Source organism: Micropterus dolomieu, linkage group LG13 (genome assembly GCF_021292245.1).
Source record: "Micropterus dolomieu isolate WLL.071019.BEF.003 ecotype Adirondacks linkage group LG13, ASM2129224v1, whole genome shotgun sequence".
Taxonomy (NCBI): Eukaryota; Metazoa; Chordata; class Actinopteri; order Centrarchiformes; family Centrarchidae; genus Micropterus; species Micropterus dolomieu.
This window is the reverse complement of record NC_060162.1, coordinates 27232454-27248652: the sequence shown is the minus strand read 5'-3', so window position 1 is coordinate 27248652 and position 16199 is coordinate 27232454. Positions and strand designations below refer to the sequence as shown.

General features: G+C 41.0%; 1 protein-coding gene across 1 annotated transcript in view; it reads left to right on the top strand.

Moving 5' to 3' along the window:
* dcc (DCC netrin 1 receptor) overlaps positions 1-16199 on the top strand; it is a 370318-nt gene that overhangs the window by 323578 nt on the left and 30541 nt on the right. The window contains exons 28-29 of the mRNA XM_046066250.1: positions 7010-7159; positions 12605-12913. Coding sequence (XP_045922206.1) covers positions 7010-7159; positions 12605-12913 — 459 coding nt within the window. The remainder of the gene's footprint in view (positions 1-7009; positions 7160-12604; positions 12914-16199) is intronic.

Genomic DNA, 16199 nt, shown 5'->3' with positions numbered 1-16199 from the left:
TAAAGAAGAAACAGAGGAGGGACCAGGACAGGAATCAGATGTTGTGTGTACAGAATAGACTGACATAATGCCTATGATCTATAACAGAATTATAGATCAGAGGCATATTTGAAGAATATGGATCAAAAATAGCGAAATGCAGTGGTTTTCAGAATGTTTCACTGTGATTGGATTGAAATTAATCAATTCAAATGTAAAAATTATTTTTTTTAAAAACTACCCAAATAATGACTTGTTGCAAGTCAACCCTCTTTCAACATGTGCCATTGCGTTGCAAAATAATTGCAGGCATAACTTCTGGTTAAAAAGATTGTGACACCACATGTCAGGTAGGGTGACCAGATGAGAATAGGTGAAATTCAGGACAAAGGATCGGGGTTGGGCATCCAGTACATTACATTCAGTCTCAATGAACAGAAAAACTATTCGGCTAGGTTAAAATTAATATTTTTTTTTATATTCAACTGTCTGTCATTAGGAAAAAAACACAATTACTGTGTTGTATGTAACAGTGTGTAAATCAAGACCAGCGACCCCCGCGATCCCCCTGGAGCCAATCCCAGCTGACATCGGGCGAAAGGCGGGGTACAGTCCTGGACAGGCCGCCAGTCCATCGCAGGGCCACACATAGAGAAACAACCACTCACACTCACATCCACACCTAATTTTATTAATTAACCTAGCCTGCATGTCTTTGGATGGTGGGAGGAAGCCGGAGCACCCGGAGAGAACCCACGCAGACACGGGGAGAACATGGAAACTCCACACAGAAAGGCCGGGGGTTAATACAGTTTATTTAATTTAATTCATTTCATCAGTGCACAACACTCGCTTCAGATCGCTTGTTCTCCGTGGCTGCCTGCAGCTACACTTCCTCTGTCCTCATGGCTGTAACTTTCATTATCTACACTAGAAAACACGAAGGGCAAAAGAGCATGCATATTACTTTGTGTGACACAATGTCCATGATATCCTGCAGTACCTGCTGTAGCCAATAGATGAATGATGAATGCCATTTATGTGGCAGCTCTGCTCGTATTTCAGGACTGTCCCAAATATTTCGGGACGTCTGGCACCCCTAATGTCAGTACACAGGAATTTTCCAGTTTTGATTCCCGGTTCTGTTATAACAGAATTTTCCTCCAAATTTCATCATTTCATAAAATCCAACAAAACACTTCCACCTGCTCTGTTAGAAAAGAAGAATTACTGCTGAAGTGTGCACACTGTAAAATGTGGATAGCACCTTGCTATATTTCAGGTAAAATAGTCATTCCCATTTTATCTAAAATCCATAAAACGGACTATAACACTACAGATATTGTTATCAGGTTAGAATATGACACATTCTGTGATAGAGGATTCATATCACCCAGTCCCCCAGCATACGTCTTCTCCATAACAGCTGAAGTGACGGACTAGTAATATTGAATTCACTTGAGATTTTCCACACCCACAAAGTCCTGATCTTCTACAGCCGTCTGCTGGAAGAGTCTTCCTCTTTGTATTAGACTAAAATTGATTCACTGCAGAACTCACTGAAAAGTGTTCATGCAAATAAATTTAATAAGGTGCTGATTTAGTCGGGGCGGCACGGTGGTGCAGTGGTTAGCACTGTTGCCTTCAAACCTCGGCTGCTTCAGGCCTTTCTGTGTGGAGTCTGGGTGGATTCTCTCCGGGTGCTCCATCTTCCTCCCACCGTCCAAAGACATGTGCGGGTTAATTGGCGATTCTAAAGGTGTGAATGGCTCCCTCAGGTGTGAATGTGTGCGTGTGACTGGTTGTTTGTCTGTGTGTTAGCCCTGCCCAACGTCGGCTGGGATTGGCCAGCTCCCCTGCGACCCTGCACGGAATAGCGGTTGAAGATGATGGATGATGCTTATGATGATGACTGAAAAGTCTATCACAGTAAATCCATCGGGAACCCTTACCAGTCATGCACCGACATAGTCTGACCCTCACTGGTAATATCTAATGTTTAACAGTGATCAATCAGGACAAAATGACACCAGCAAAATGTCAAGTTCTGTATACCCCAATATCACAAATCACAATTTTCCTCGAGGGTCTTTGCAATCTGTACGGCACATGACACCCTCTGTCCTTACACCCTCAATTCAGGAAACTGAACTCCCCAACAAAACTTTTAACAGGGAAACAAAATAGCAGAAACCTCAGGAAGAGCAACAGAGGAGGGATCCTTCTCCCAAAATGAGACTCACCTAGCTCATACACCTGCAATCAAATGATCAGCCAGAGTGCTTGAGTCGTTTCAAAGCTACTCAGTTTATTTCAAGATACATTTCAGAAGATCTCCATCCAGGATCAACAGTCCATCCTCAAACTGTGTTCAAAGCTCCAAATTAGCTGGATGAGAATTTACTGGATCATTTCAGCCTGATAACAGCTCGTTAGCCTGGGTTAGCTAAGCGGAAGAACGGCCCAGCTCTGTCATCACCTCCTGTCAGCTCCGTCACACTGTGGGTGGAGCTCATAGTGGTTGTAGCTGTCTGTAAACAGATCCACCTGTCAGTGGAAAACTGCTTTAATTTATCGGCAGACTGATGCCGAACATGTGCAGGGTTTCTGAGAACAGCAGTGACACCACATCACGTCTGTGAACCAGTTTCTAGTCTGCGGAGAAGCACATCCTCTAATTACTGCCTTCTCTCTGCGGAGTGTGTGTGTGTTCAGTCACATCTCTCTGACTGTAAGTTTCATATTGTAATTACCCCGCTCTCAGTCTGCCCGCGTGTCCTCCTCCTTTCTCTCCCCTTTTATTCTTCTTCTGTCGTGTTGTTTACTGCACTAACAAACTGAACACTGAACACAACGATCAGGTTACAACGCTGTGTGGTTTTTCTGGAGTGTGAGTCAGCGGGTGACTGATAATTTCTCCTAGCATGTGAGGAGCACTCTTGTGTGTGTGTGTGTGTTTGTGTGTGTGTGTGTGTGTGTGTGTGTGTGGTATGTGGGTCACAGTAAAACAGGAAAAGGCTTCGGGCTCAGACCCATCCTCTTTTTTTCTCTCTTTCTATCAGTTGTCATGTTTTATGCTAGTTTTTTGTGGTCTAAGTTCAGTCACGAAGGCGCCATCATTCTGTCTCTTCTCCTCCTTCATTCATTCTTCCACCTGAGGTTTGTTACCAACCCCGTGTCCTCTCACGGCTCTTGCACTGGTCATTTGCACAACAAAATGGAGATAATCATCCATTATACAATGTGACAACACACATTTTTACTATTCAAATCTCACGGAAAGACTGTTTTCCTCTTCTTGTCAAATGAAATGTCATTACAGAAATTTAGTAATATGAATGTTTTTTTATTGGATTAATTATTTTATAGTATAAAGTGTTTCTATTGCATAGCATCATTTATTGCATTTTATCTATATTTTATGAAATGCCTTTCATCAAACAACCACATTTTGTAATCAAGATGTGACTTTATGGCTACGTTCAGACTGCAGGCCTTAATGCTCAATTTTTATTCCCAGATCCGTTTTTTTTGTTCAGTTCACATTATTGTTTAAATGTGGCCCATATCAGACTCCAGTGTGTTCTGTCCGCGGCCTGAAAGTGACCCGCATGCGCAGAAGAATAACACAACATCACACACAGCACGCTGTCGTAGGCTACAGAAGTAAACAAGCCACAGAGGTTAGCTCCAGTTAGCTCCTGCTTGCTAACTCTGGCTCTCAATGGAGAATATGGGTTCTAAAACAAACTTTATTCATATGTTTAAAACATAAGCATGATCCAACAGCAGTGATCCTAACAGGAATCCAGTGTTGTAGCCATATTGTAATGAAAGAATCTTGCACATTTATTTCTTGCAACAAATAGAAATAATAAATCTAGCTTAGGCAACGACCAGCAGGAGTGGTACTAAATGAAGAGCTGTTTGGGAACAGCTCTTGTAAATTTGCAACCTTCATATACATATTTTTTTATTGTCCTAAACTGGCTTAGCAGCAGGGGTGGCATGGCATGACTTGCTTCTGTCTCTTCCTGTCTGTTTCTACTGAAGCAGCTCAAGGCTTCTTTCTCTTTTTTCCTCTTCTGCCACATCTCTGCTCTGCAGACGACAGACCCACTGATCTCTTTATCTACCTTCTGGTTTTTATCTCTTTGTGTCTGCTGTCTGGGTTTCTTCTCTCTGTCGATCATTTCTGTCTTCTCTCTCTTTTGAGCAAGCTTTTACCCATTCTTCTCTCTTTTATCTCACTTTCTCGGCTTTTTCTCTCTTTGTTTTTGTCATCTGATTCTAATCCCTTCTGTCTCTCCTTAACATTAGTTTGTCTTTTTCATCTGTCCCCTAATGTTTCTGTTGACGCCTTCATTTCTCTCTGTCTTTACTTTCTCTTATATGTCACGCTCTCTTCCTTTCTTTTTTATCTCGTCATAACCTACATTCTCTCTCTCTCTCCCTCTCTCACGTACACACAAATACACACTCATGCACACCTCCATTAACCTGTAGCTCACTGCACCAAAGTCATCAATATTCTCAATCAATAATGGTATTGATCAGACTTGCTCATCTCTGGTAGTTTCGCTGCTGTAATCAAACCCTGCTTCTTTTTAAGTGATCACAGCACAATTACAGTAAACAACACACACACACACACACACGCACCTCCTAAAGCTGCTGATCACAGCTGTACTGCTTCCAAATAATCAGTACTTTCCAATCAATACTAGTATTGATCAGGGTTTTGTAGAATTGGAACATGTGGTTCAAAACAACTGGAAGCAGGATGCGGAAGAACCCCCCCCCCCCCCCCCCCCCCCTTTTCTGTCAGTCAATTCAATTGAAAAAGCTTTATTGACATGTGTTACATAATTAATATTACAACATTTAGACATTGTTGTTACAGAAAATGAGAAATACACATTTTAAGTGAGGTTTTTGGATAACACATGACATTCCATAATGTACCCTACACAGCTGGGGGGGAGCGTTTCTACCGAATGACATCAAAGTGTCTGATACTCAACTGTTTATGAGAACTGGACCCTTTGTGATGAGGTGACATGCCTCAGGGACCCCCTCCCTGAAGGAAACTACTTACATGTCCTGCTGCATGTATGAAACGTCTTTGTACAAAACTACATTCAAGTCACATTAATCTGCTGAACATTCCTGGAACATGGTTAACTAGGCAGTCAGTGCACTGCCAAGAGTACTTCCTGTTAGTCAAAGACAAATTAATATAAAATCAGGAGGCTAAAGGTTTGTAGTATGCAGTAAAAGCAGACTGTGTGGACTGTACTGATGGTTGATTTAAAAAGCGACCCAGTCATGGTGAGCATGATTTTTAAAAAAAAAATTTTTGGGCATTATTTTTTATTTATTTGATAGGACTGTATATAGACAAGGAAATGAGGGAGTAGGGGGGACATGCAGCAAAGGGCCGTAGGCTGGACCCGGGACACTGCATTAAGGACTTTGCCTTATGCATGGGGCGCACGCTCTATCAACTGCTAACTGCACCCTGGAATTTAAAAAAAATCCAATGTCAATGACAAGATATCTGTTGTAGATTGGAAAAAGTTCTGCCAGCGACAGTTGTCTGATGATGATAAACTGATGGGATCCACTGAAATATTAGACATACTTTTAATCAGTACTCTCTTCACCAGTCCCATGTGCTTTATGTGCAGAACAGTTTTTCTGCACATCAGTGTGACAGTCATCTCCGCAGGTTGGTTTTTGTACGGATTACACAAATGAGATGTAAGTTTCCATTAGCGAGCTTAACACTGGTTGACAGCTTTTTTTCACCTTTGGATTGAGACAGCCTAGCTGTTTTTTATGCTAAGCTAAGCTAACCAGCTGCTTGCTGTAGCTTCATATTTAGTGTGCAGACATGAGAGTGGCATCGATCTTCTCATTTAACTCTCAGCAAGAAAGTGAATAAGCATGTTTTTGTCTATTATCTTCCTGTCCAGAAACGGTGATGTAAGTCACAGCGCTCGCGTAGCTGTTGACTCAAACCGAGGTCACAAACAACAACCGGTGGTGTATTCAAAAGCACTGTTTGGCACAAGCGATTGCACACAATGCAGCAATCCTTCATTGATGCTTCTTTTTTTAGTTTAAATTACATCCACTGTTTGGAACACTGTACCTTTAATAATATTTTCTGTATTTAAAACATTTCATGAACATACAATAACAATGCAAAATGCAATATGGAACGCACCTCTAGCGTGTCTGGATGTGCATTAAAAAAGACAGTGAGAGAGAGACACAAACATGGGATGCAAGAGAGAGATACACACACACACACACACACACACACACACACACACACACACACAGAGGGGTGCTTCTTATCTTCTAAACAGGCTTGAAGAGACAGTGTGCTGTGTGTGTGTGTGTGTGTGTGTGTGTGTGTGTGTGTGTGTGTGTGTGTGTGTGTGTGTGGTGTACCTGAGGCAGTGTAATCAGTCTCATGAGTCTGACTCCCTGCAGTTTCCTCTCAAGGTCACAATATGAACTCTGTCTGGTCTGACTACTTTCCTGGCTGTTTCTCCTCCTCCCCTCTGTTTACAGCAGCTCTCTGCTCTGGCTGGCTGCTTTACTGACTGCGTTCACTGGTTGACTGTCTTTGTGACTGACTCGTAGGGTTTTTATACTGTGAAATGTTCTGCTAATACTGAAGCATCCCTTGCAGTAATTCTCCTTATAGTTAGCAGAAGCCCTAAATTAATGTCAAAACTGAATATTTTTATGATTAAGATCATGTGCCTTCTTCTGTTAGGTATTTATTTTACTGAAATAACCAAAACCAGATGTTCCTGACATTGTTGTTTATGTTTCAGCAGGGGTCAATGTCTTTGAGACTCAATTTGTTGTCTTCCAAACTGTGTCAGTTGTAGTCACGGCCTGCTTTACTGACTGTTCTGTCTCTGTCAGTGCTGTCTCGCTCTGGTTTTCTGACCGTTGTGTCTGCGGTGTGGCTTCCTGCTTGACTGACTGTTTTGTCCGTCTGTTTCAGCGGTGGTCAGTGCCATCCCGGTGCCAGCTCTGGACTCCTCTCAGTATCCTGGTATCCTGCCTTCCCCTTCCTGCGGCTTCACTCACAACAAGTTCAGCCTGAGACCGATGCCTTTCCCCAGCCTGACCGTGGACAGAGGATACACACCAGGTACTGCAATACCACTACTACTAATACTAGACTACTACTGATACTATTGTAGAGACAGTGATACAAACCAAGTACTGCTAATATTACTAACTACTGAAAATACTACAGTAAAACTACTATTATACAGACAACAGGTTCACCAGCATTTCAAGGCTTCCTCGCAGATTGTCTGTCCACATTATTGAATAAAACACTACACCACAGTGCTGAACTGCTGCATACTGCATGTGTTATCATTTATTTAAATTTGAAAGCCTTCATTAACATAAAGTCAAGAACTGTAAATAAACAAACACACAACTAAAACCTTAAAGACCTCAGCTGCTTTCATTCCATATACACTGCAACCACAGATCATACTTTCTTCAGCAAAATCTGAATATTACAGAATTACACAGACTAAAATGTATAAATGAGAGCACAAACCCCTTTTTACCAGCAATATTATAATAATAATATACTAATATTAAAAAAAACAATATACCAATTGTTATATTATTTTTGTTTGTATTTTTGAATAATTAAATACTTCAAATAATACTACTATTACTACACTACTTAAAGTGGCTCAGACAACATCAGATATTTCTAACAGACTCAAGGCTAACATGGGGGCTGAGATAAGTCCTGCTCTTATTTGGATTCGGGAAACTCTACACTCCAGTAACCATAATTACTCAAGATTACCAAACACAACTGTTTTCAGGTCAGTTATGTTAAAAGTGTGTATAAAAATGTGTAAGCCAAGCTGCGACAAGTTACTTTAATTATGTAGCTAGCGCCAGATGACAGGCTGCCAGCAACAGCCGACTGGGGAAACTGCTTTTCAAAAATAGTTTCAAAAATTATTAAGAAAGTAAATCTGCCCCTTTTCACTGGAAAGTGCATATGTGCCGTGCGAGAATGGAAAGCTTGACAGGTATAGCAACAGTAACTAAGGGACAGGGCATAGCAAATGGTCATTTACATAGCCAAGGGCATTTAATAATACAGTAGCTACCACTACTGATGTACTGCATACTGTTAGTACCATGGTTTGGGGTTGTTATTGATGTATCACTTATAACTAATATTGCTATTGCTAGGACTACTGCGTGTGTTAATAATAGAAATAATAGTGCACATAATAATAATACTACAGTCTTAACCTTTATTGAATACAACAGGACTTACACTGCAGCATCTTAATCCTTCCAGCTCTGCCTCCACTGTTCCCCTCCTCCTCCTCCCTCTCATCTTATTTAAGCCCCGTTTTGCTGCAGAGCTAAATGCTAAACGACGTGGTGGGGAGCAATAATTCAGTAATTGGCTAATTCCTGGTCGGCTTGTTTCAGTGATTTAACAACAGCAGAGAGAAGAGGAGAAGCTTCAGAGCCATTGAATTAGCTGACACACTGGGAGGGCTGATCACTGCTGGCAGAACACCCACACACAATGAGCTGACAGGAGGGTGGGGTGGGGTGGGGCAGCTAATGACAGAGAGGCAAATATAATGAGCCGGAGATACAGAGGCAGTTAATGAGGGAGATAACATACACTTTAAAGTCATGCAAACAATGAGAGCTTCACTGATTGAAAAGTGAATGGCACAAGATTGTGTCCATAAGGAGTCAACTACAAGTCCCAGATAGCATTTCTGAAAGAAACACCCAATCAAGGAGCTTCGGACACTGTTACCATGTGGCTAATGACAAAGTTAGATGTCAGTGGAACTTATTGGATAAAATTCTGAAACTTGAAGCAATTCCTTTTGGATCACTTCAGTGACAATGTGACTAATGCTGGCCACACTGGAGGATAACTGGCACGATTTATGTCCTGTAGTGTGAGGAGTTTACATAATCTTTAGGTTCTCGACTCGATTGGTTGGCTTCCCAATTTCTGTGAGATCCTGTGTCCCCGGTACCGCCAATGTGTCGACTGTTCAGTATAAACGTGTGTGTTCCTGTGTCTTCACTGACTTAATTCTGTCTCTATGTCTGTGGTACCTTTTTAAAAGGAGTTAAGATTTGAAAATCCTTTCATGTGCACCAGGCATAACTGGAAATGGGGACTTTGAGTTGTGACAGTTAAGTATTTTCCCCTTCTTAGATAAAATGATCTCGTGATCAGGTATATTTGTCTTGCAACCCTTTGTTGTGGTCCTGATCTCTGATGTGTAGGCTGTCCATACATCCTCTTTTCCCCAGACATGTCCTCTTTTTGGCACCTAAAAATGCGTTCTGCTGGGATTTCTAGAACGCTCAAAATGTCTGGGATTCAGCTTCTCCTTTCTACAGTTGGCATTCACTGTGTGCGGTTTTGCATTGCTTTTACCTTTCTGTTCTTGAAGTGGGACAGTACTCACAGGAACTCAGTAGCTTACCGGCACTTCTGCATTTTACTTTTTGGCGTATACCGGTACATTTTCTTGTGTACCGGCACTTCTCACAAGCTGCTGGTACTCTTTTCTGTCCTCTCCACCGGCAGAGAGAGAAAGTAGGGAAAAATCGGGTGTTTTTTTAATTCAAGCATGTGCATGAAGTTAATCATCAATGTCAGTTTTCAAGAACCGACCAATCACAGTCTTGATGGGGCGGGACATTAATAAAAGGTTGACGTGGTGCTACAGCAAACTTTCGAAATGTTGAATGTTGAGTTCTGTATGAATGGTTCGACAAGTTAGTTCTCAGCATAAACTAAGAAGAGACTGATCACCATGTAGAGCATTTTTCTTGGACAAGGATTTAATGAATGAGAACAATGGACCATAATGAAACTGCTGACTGGAATAAATATTATACTAGTGCATGGTTCCCCCTCCTTACAAAAAAACAATTACTTGAATCCCCCCCCCCAGTCCCAACCTTCCACCCACTGCGGGTGTCCGTCTGCCTCCGGCCTCCACTGTCCTCTTTTTTTAAAAACCCAAATTATGGTCACCTTACCGATGGAATGTGTCACCACATCCTCATGGGTGGGCCAGTAGAACTCAAGACATAACAAGGGCATGTATTTGAGAGCTACAACAGAAAATATGATTTACTGATGACGCAGTGACATGATGTGGGATGTTTGAACATAAACTACCGATGAAGGATGGTTTAATTACCCAGGATTCTCCTGTAAACGGATGTGAACTTACAGAAGAGAAAAACAAACCACTCTGTTATGAAAACAGGAACTGATGTAGCTTCAGTCTTTGTTAGGAGCTTGTGTTCCTCTGCAGACACTGAAAATAAATAGATAATTAAATAAGGCACTCCTCCTGTCTACATCAGAATCTCTAACCTGGGGATCTGTTATCTCTCCACATATGCATTGAATTACGTTGAGTGTTGTGTTTCTGTGCTACACAACACAACACAACACACTAGTCATGCTTTCCATTTAGCCACTGCGAATCACCAGCTCTTAGGAAGCACATCTCTCCTCATTTACAACCACTCAGAGTGAGAGAAAAAGCATATTTGCAGCCTTTCATCACTGCAGGGATGGAGATGAGGTGTGTTGTCAAATAACATACCTCAAACGTTGTTAGAAGTTTTTCATGTTTTCTGAATGTGATTCACATGTATAAGGTGAAATACTCTGTATTGTAACACCAACATTATTATATGTTAGATTTGCATTGATTCCATTTTTTGGTAAGGTTTGGTTTGTTGTTATGAACATATTAATGTTACAGTCTTTTTTAGCTCATAATTGTGACTGTGGTAACTACCAGGTTGGGTAACATGATGGTATGAAAGAAATGTAGTAACTAACTCTGCTTTTGGATAAAAGAAGAATGTTTAAAGGGATAACATACTGGAGTGAGGTTAAGAAAGTAATTGATTATAAACTACTTGAAATACATTGATGCTAGTTATGCTAGTTACGCCCGTGGGCCGTCAAGCCCTGGCGGCAGCTTTCGGTATGTGCACACACCTGCTATGTTAACTTCATCCTCATATGAAACACCGTTTGAAAGCTTAAACCCTTCGATTCGACCAATGCAAAGCATTTCAAGATACAGTCACCACAGTGGGTACAATCGGCCCCTCTGTCAGACCAACCAGTACAATCAAAATTGATGTGACTCACCTATGAAGCCTCATAGTAATCCACCGAACGATTAGATTCCAACAAAAGTCCATGTTGATTTTTACAGCTTCGGCTGCGTCTCAGGCGTGTTCTTCACTGTTATAAGTTTATCGGCACAAGCTTGGCTTTCCGTTGGTTTCATCTTCTGGTATCATTTAACACTTCTCTGTATATTTTTATTTGCTGTTCACATCACTTGTCACTGATTGATCGCTGCGTTCCATCACATTATAATACCACCAGTGAAGATGACCTAATTAGCATGAGGATCTATCAGATACAATTTCCCACAGTTATTTGAAATAAAAATAAATAAATAGATAACCCTGTCTGTCCATAACAACAATAAAAATAATAATATTATTGAATGAAGTACTCTATTGGTATTGGTATCACATTAAGGGTACTTGTTTTGGTACTGGTATCGTAAAATTATAAATTAAACCCAACCCTAATTATCACATTATAAACTATACTTTATTGTGGACCCCATGAAGAATAGCTATTGTGATGCTGTATCTAATGCAGGTCCTAATAAACTGAACTAAACTAAACCTCATCACTGCCCCCAAGGAAACACCAAGCTCAGTGCAGCAGGAAGTTAGGAGTGACCATCATCAACTTTCCCTTTTTTAATTTGCTTTCCTGATAAAGTAAAATAACACAAAAAACACAAAAATGTATACATTCCTGGAGTCATTTTGCTGCCAAACATTCAAGCTCTGAGTTATTCTCCTCTTATCCTCTTTCCTTCTCCCTCGTCTCTCTTTCCCATCACCTACTTTTCTGTTCCCTCAGTCTTCAAGTGGCTCTCACCTTCTCTCTCTCCGCTTTCCCCCTTGTTTCTTCCTCTTACTTATTAAATTATACAGTTTTTAGGTTTTACAGATCCACGAGCCTTTCAGTGTGTACATGACAAAATGTGAAAACATGAAAAGGGAAAGTAGCAGGGATAGTGGGGTTCAAACACATTTTGAAGAACAACAAGTCGTGCAGGCTGCACCTACATTTGCATTCCTGACAGGAACACACTGTTAGTGCCGTGGCCTTCCTGCAGCAGCAGTAATTTACACAATAGTGCCACATTTTCTCAGCATGTTACATCAAAGCAAAAGCTGTTCATGAAAAAACGCTGAAGCTTTTTTTGTTGCAGATGATTCAAACATTTGAAGTTCTGCTCTTTGTTTTTCAGATGTCTTCGTGTTTTCTGTCTTTTCTCCAAATGAGCGTTCACTCTTTACAAATGACACTGTGATTCCGAATAATTGGATGTTTCTCTCTTTCTCTCATCCTCACGCCTCATTTCATCCTCCCAACAATTCTTTTCACCCCCTTACCCCATGTCCTAACTCCCTTCATCTCCTCCTCCCTCCTCCTCAGCGATGCCTTCAGACTCCTCCACCAATCCCCTCCTCCAGCAGCAGCCTGCTGCCCAGCAGCCCCCTCCCCTCCTCCCCGGCTCCTCCGCCCCGCCCGGGGAGCATGTTCCCGGGGTTGGCCCAGTCCCAGGGGCTCCTGTTCCTGTTGCCGCAGCTGCAGCTGAGGAAGCCCAGGCTGCGAGCGGTCGGACCATCCCAACAGCCTGCGTGCGGCCTACCCATCCTCTACGAAGCTTCACCAACCCGCTGCTGCCGCCGCCCATGGGGACCATCGACCCCAAGGTGTACACCTCCATGATGCCCCAGTCCAGTGAGTGCAGCTGATTGTTTCCCAAAACAAAGATCAAAACACACCCATGTTTTTTTTTATCCGTATGCAAACTGAAGTGGAAAAGCAGTTTTAAAGCTTTCAAATGTCTTTGATCCTCTTTACTGGATGAATCAAGGGTGAAACCCACGTGTCAAATTGTGACGTAACATTACATAACATAACAAGATTTGACACAGCTTGACGAGATGCAATATGTGATGATGTCACGTGACGTGATTTGACAGACACATAACACAATATAATTTGATGTGATGTGACAAAGTAAGCTGATCTGACACTTTTCATTTGAGGTGACGTTATTGTGACATTGTGTGATGTAACACACTAGGATGTAGCATGACATGATATAATGTGACAATGTAATGTAACAGTTCCTCTAATGTCCAGTAGCTGCTCCCAGAAATCCCTGTATTGTCTTTTCATGACTGCATCATGTCACTGCCTAAACTGCTCCTTGTTTTGGAATGCTGTGTAATGTGTTAACTTAATTAACTCCAGGTAGTCAGAATGATTCAACAGAATGCTTGTGCTCTCATTTCATTTTTCTGCCTTACGGTGTTTGTGCAATACACTTGTTTTAAGTTTTACATTCCTGCCAATTCATGTATCTTTATTATGAATGGACTTTTAGTGAAACCTCCATCCCAACAGAAAACCTGTTCCTGTCCTGGGCTGTTTTTCTTTTCACTGTGCTCAGTCCATGAAATACCCACAGCATGGTCTCAATAGCTAAAGCACACGTGATGACAAAAACATTACATTTTAAAAGTCCCCGTCCAGTTGCATTCTGTAGTTCCAGTTTGTCGATGACTGTTTTGTCAGAATCCAGTGACTCTTTGTTTAAGCTGGATTCTCTCTGCTGAGCCGCTGCACTTTGTTTAATATTATATTCAGAGAAGCTAAGTGTGTTAGCCCCAGGCTGCTACACGGCATGTGTGTTTGTAGAAAGATATACTGTAACTGGCCTTGACATTAGCCAGAGGGTTGGATCTGATCTAGAGTGACCTCCCTCTGTTTTCTCTCTCTTGATGTTACCTGTCTGTCTCTCCATATGTTCACCCCCCCCCCTCTCTCTCTCCCTTCAAGGAGCCATTATATTTGACAAAACGCCTTTTTTATGCCATGCTGGGCTTTAGCGATGGCAATCTCTGTCCATCCACCAGTTTGGACTGACGTATCTTAACAAATATCAGGTGGATTGCCTTTGAATTAGCCATGAGGCCCAAAAGATGAAAACTATTGACATTTTTGATCCCCTGACTTTTCTTATAGCACCAGCATCAAGAAGAATGGTCCAGTGGTGGAGGAAGTATTCAGTAAAAGTGCTACCACATTACAAAAATAATCCATTACAGGTAAAAGTGAAAATGTTACTTAATTAAAAGTATGTAAAAATAATCAACATATACTTTATTAATTATATTATATATTATTATTATTGATTATTATTACTTATGATGAATGCATTTTGCGATTGCAGTTGGTTGAGTTGGAGCTGTTTTTTAATTATTTTGCTAATAACTAATTATTTACCTTAATGATTATTGATTATTTTGTCTAATAAGGGATTAGATTGATTGTTTAGTTTGTAAAATTTCAGAAAATACACACAATTTCACAATGCTTACTTTGTTTAACCAATAGTCCAAACCTTAAATTATTTTAAAATAAATTTTAATTATTAAAACAATGAAAAGTAGTAAACGGTCACATGTAAGAAGCTGGAACGATAAAAGATGTGGCATTTTATCCTGAAAAATGACGAAAATGAATAAAATAGTTGCCAAACATCAAACCTTTCGGCGCCATGGGGATACCACCTTCCTACATAGCTAGCTAGCTACCGAGCTACATTCAACAAAAATGGCAACAGGAAAAAAAGGGAAGCTCATGTTTCCCACTGTACTTCCAACATGTTCCAGTCTCTTTGGAAAGCTGTATTTGGCCCTAACGCGTCCCGTTGAAGCTTTGCTAGTCCAAAATGGTTGGAGGATGCTCTTTAGCGATGAACCAGCCAAATAAACTGTAGAAACTAAAGAGCAGACACAGAAACAAACGCTAAAATCAGATCCTGTTTTAATAAATTTGTACTTGATAAAAAAATGTGGTTCATACCACTCAGTTCTTTTGTCATCTTTATACTTCCATATGTCCCAGGTGTTGCTCCACCATGAGCATCCAAAACAGGAACTCTACTGGTTCTAATTCCTTACACCCTCTCTGTTTTCTTTACTTTCTTTTTTCTTCCTTTCCCCTTTATATTCCTTTCTTACTCTCTGTTTTTTTTTTTAGATCTTTCTATCTCTCTCTTGGTGGCTCATCCTGTCATTCTCTCTGATCGCCTGCAGCAGTGTAAACAGAAAGCAAAACACTATGTGTAGGTGTAGCCTATCTGTTGTGTGGACCTGCTTTCTGTAGGCGTGTATCACCTGTGCGTGTGTGTGGGTGTGTATGTTGGTGTGTGTGTGCGCGTGTGTGTGTGTGGGTGTATACAGTTCCATTATGGTTCTGTTTACATGCCCAGGTGGCCTCAGATTAACATTGATTTTCTGCTCCTGGGAATCTTTTGCTCAAAAATAGCGAGCCTGCGGCGACGCTCGGCTCAACTCCCAAAGACCCCCCTGCTCACCCTGTGACCCGCCACCCCCCTTCCACAACACAGAGCCTCAAAGCCAGGCATTGCAACCTCCATCAACTCCTCTTCGTGTCTCTATCAAGGAGGGAAATACAGACTTTTGAGTGATGGCGCTTGATGTTCATTGTTGGTCTTGTTTGTGCCTGAATGACTCCCTCGGTGAAAAGAATGAGGTGTTTTCATGGCTTAATTGGATTCTTGTGGTGAGAGAGAGAAAGAGAGAGAGACCTGAACAGACATAAGGTTGATACTCAAGATTGGTAAAATGGATTGAAAGCTACACAGGAAAGAGGTTTACCTGGCGCTACTTGATCCCTGATGTACCTGACACTGGATCAGGTGTTGGAAAGCTAAATGAGAACCAGAACTTTGTTCTGTTCCAGATGTTTCTGGATTTTATTTTTCAGTTATCTGACATATGTGCAATACTACTGTCAGTATTTTAGAGTTTTCGTGCAATATTGAACTGAACATCGAACAATTTTTGGTGGAAATATTTTAGAAGTCTATGTTAACAGCTGGAGACATTTGACTTTTTCAGAATTTAATCAAAGCTGCTATACTATATTATATATATATATATATATATATTTATTTATATATATATATATTTTTTTTTTTTTTTATATA